The sequence below is a fragment of the Fragaria vesca genome, unplaced genomic scaffold, assembly GCF_000184155.1.
Source record: "Fragaria vesca subsp. vesca unplaced genomic scaffold, FraVesHawaii_1.0 scf0513018, whole genome shotgun sequence".
In the NCBI taxonomy this organism is placed as follows: domain Eukaryota; kingdom Viridiplantae; phylum Streptophyta; class Magnoliopsida; order Rosales; family Rosaceae; genus Fragaria; species Fragaria vesca.
Window position 1 is genome coordinate 169,427 of NW_004443419.1, and position 2,713 is coordinate 172,139.

General features: G+C 36.6%; 1 protein-coding gene across 1 annotated transcript; it reads right to left on the bottom strand.

The window, feature by feature from the left end:
• Positions 1-1,665: 1,665 nt before the first annotated feature.
• Positions 1,666-1,986, bottom strand: LOC101314908 (monothiol glutaredoxin-S6-like). Its single transcript, XM_004309662.1, has one exon. It carries the CDS (start codon positions 1,984-1,986, stop codon positions 1,666-1,668), a length of 321 nt encoding a protein of 106 aa, XP_004309710.1.
• Positions 1,987-2,713: the final 727 nt, after the last annotated feature.

A 2,713-nucleotide genomic window follows, 5' to 3' on the forward strand; every position in this document is an offset into this window, starting at 1 on the left:
GCACAGTTCATATATAGAGTGTGACATCTCTATGAAATTAAAGTGTGAGACTCCTTATTTGGCTCACTTTCATGTCACATTTTTACATCTTCACCGTTAAGTGTTTAGAACATAATGTGTAGATCAATCCTGCAAAGTTTCATCAAATTTAGATATTATTTGAGCTTCCGTAATCGCGATTTTCACAAACAGTTCATTTGTTGACAGATTTTGCTCTGTTAATCCATTCAATCTAATTCGATACCCAAATGATTAGGATGTTGGTACATCAACCTTAGCTTTAATAACTAGGATGTTGTTTTCGTGATTTCGTCCTTACCATACAATTAACTTGATCATCTTCACGTCGCTCCCTGTGCTGCCCATATTTTGTTCAGTGACGGAAAAAAGTGCGGTGGTATTTGGGCTATAGCCCAGAGAGTTTTTGTTAATGTTTGAATGAAATAGCTGCATTAATCTATAATATACTAGCTGTAACTATGGATGCTTAGTCCAGTCAAATTGTCATAAATTCCCGTTTGTTAAGCTAAAAAAGTCAGAGAGTCTACCTCTTATTAATAAGCAAGAGAGTAATTAGTAAATAACTAAAAACAAAATATCCATAATACATACATATTCGATTAAATTCATGGCTTCAATCCAAATTTCCATATTTATCAGTTAAACCTGTTCCTTTTAAATTTAATTTCATGATCTAGCTACTTTTGTTCTGGTTGATTTTTTTTTTTTTTAGATTTCTTGTTAGTTAATTTTGGATTGTACAAAATTTTACATTCATATTTTTAGAGTTTTTACCGAAAGACAACTTAGCCTAATCTATTTTGAAATCCTGGTTCCGTCCCTGATTTTGTTGTCGTATCGAAGTCATGATATGTAGATGCTTCAGCATCGTTTAATTGGGACTTTGCATAAAGATGCATGCGTGCATGCAACACGTGTTTACTCATATTGAACTGTGTCCTCCGATCCTCACCGAATCAGCTTCACATTCACCTAGCTTCCTATATTCGACAAATTATCTCATTCTTTGCATAAGAGTATGTACGTACTATTGGATTGGACAACTCGCATCTGGGTTGTTATCTCAATCTTAATTTGAATTCTCATGACAAAACATGTTGGATCATGGATGGATGTTTGATTCTTGCATTCTAGCTAGCTTAATAAGAAATGTGTACTAAGTACCAACTGATATATTTGTATATCAAAGCTAGCTTTAGAGGGGAAATGTCTTTTACGTATACCTGGGTCTTACTAAGTTTACGTACACAAAGAATTGAGTCGACCACCGATGATTTCTTAGATCGAATTCGAAATGAGCCAACATGCGAACTTTGCCGTCACAATGTATAATTTAGATGAGGATATATCAATTTGGGATTTATTTCCTCCATTTCTTGAATGCATGTATTGCTCTCTGTATATGACATATATATACATACAAAATCCATCAGAAACGTGCCAGTAGTAATACTATAGTTCTCATCACTCAACTTCTCATTCAGTGTACAATTTTACCAGTAACCGAATGCAAGACACAGAAAGAGCGCCTCAACGGCCAAAGAGGAAATTCAAAAAGAGGCTAGCTCTTGATTAATACATAAAGCCAGTTTATCGATATCTCTATAGATCGAAGTACGTAAATCGGATATGCCTATAGCAACACTACTTGTCGTTCCAGATCCATATAGCTTTTGCCCTCATGAGCAACGGCACGAGCTTGTTCTGCATATGGAGACTCATCACCGTGTTCGTACCACCGATAAACTGTTGCCCTATGAACACAGCAGGCACACTAGGTCTGCATCCGAGCTGCAGCAGCGCCCTTTCGATCTGCTGCCCGTTTGGCATTTGATCAAGTTCGTACACCGTAGGATTCGCCCCAAAATCGTATAAGAATGTCTTTATCGAGTGACTCATGCAGCACGAACTCTTGCTGAAGATCACCAACGGCTTCTGGTCCACCAACCTTGCTACCATGTCCATCTCTAATTGAACTTGAGCTAGCTGAGAGAGTACTTAGAAGATAGAAGTACTGAGGGTGTATAAGCAGTAGTATTCTAGAGCTAGGGAATGAAGTGAGCTGAAGGGTTTTGGTTGATGATGGTCGTTATGGATCGCAAGGTCTATTTATAGGGAGATGATATTCAATATGGTGGCAAATGGCGATTGCACTATTTTTAGAACTCTAATATCCTCACAGAGAATAAAGGAAAGCTTAGACATGCATCATGATACCATGTAATCTGATTCCCTAAATACCTTTTATGATCATTGCTTGATAGTAACCTCATTGGATAATGACAATACCCCATATATTACATTATGTTACCAGAATTTGGGAAATGTTACTGAGGAACATCTCACCTATACATGCAAAGGTCTTAGAGAAAGTTAATCATCATTTTTCCTAACAGAGTCTATATATATCTATTCATTAAGAAGAACTAATTCCATAGTATACGTAACAAGAGCTCGATCAGGCTGATTAATCAAGTGAAACTGTGAAAGCATGAGTTAATTAGCTAGGGTTTTAGTTATCCTCCGATCATCCTATAAAGTGTATGTATATATATTCTGGAGCATCTAGTTAAATGGAGAAAGAAGTTAGGTTTTATCCCATGGATTAAAGTAATAAGATTCGCATCCAGCAACCTCTTCAACTCGACACAACCGAAAGCTACTTTGCTAATAAGCCTAACTTGTTTATGAA

What these genes read in the sequence shown, in the direction of transcription:
- LOC101314908 (XM_004309662.1), bottom strand. Translation starts at nt 1,986, where the DNA reads ATGGACATGGTAGCAAGGTTGGTGGACCAGAAGCCGTTGGTGATCTTC.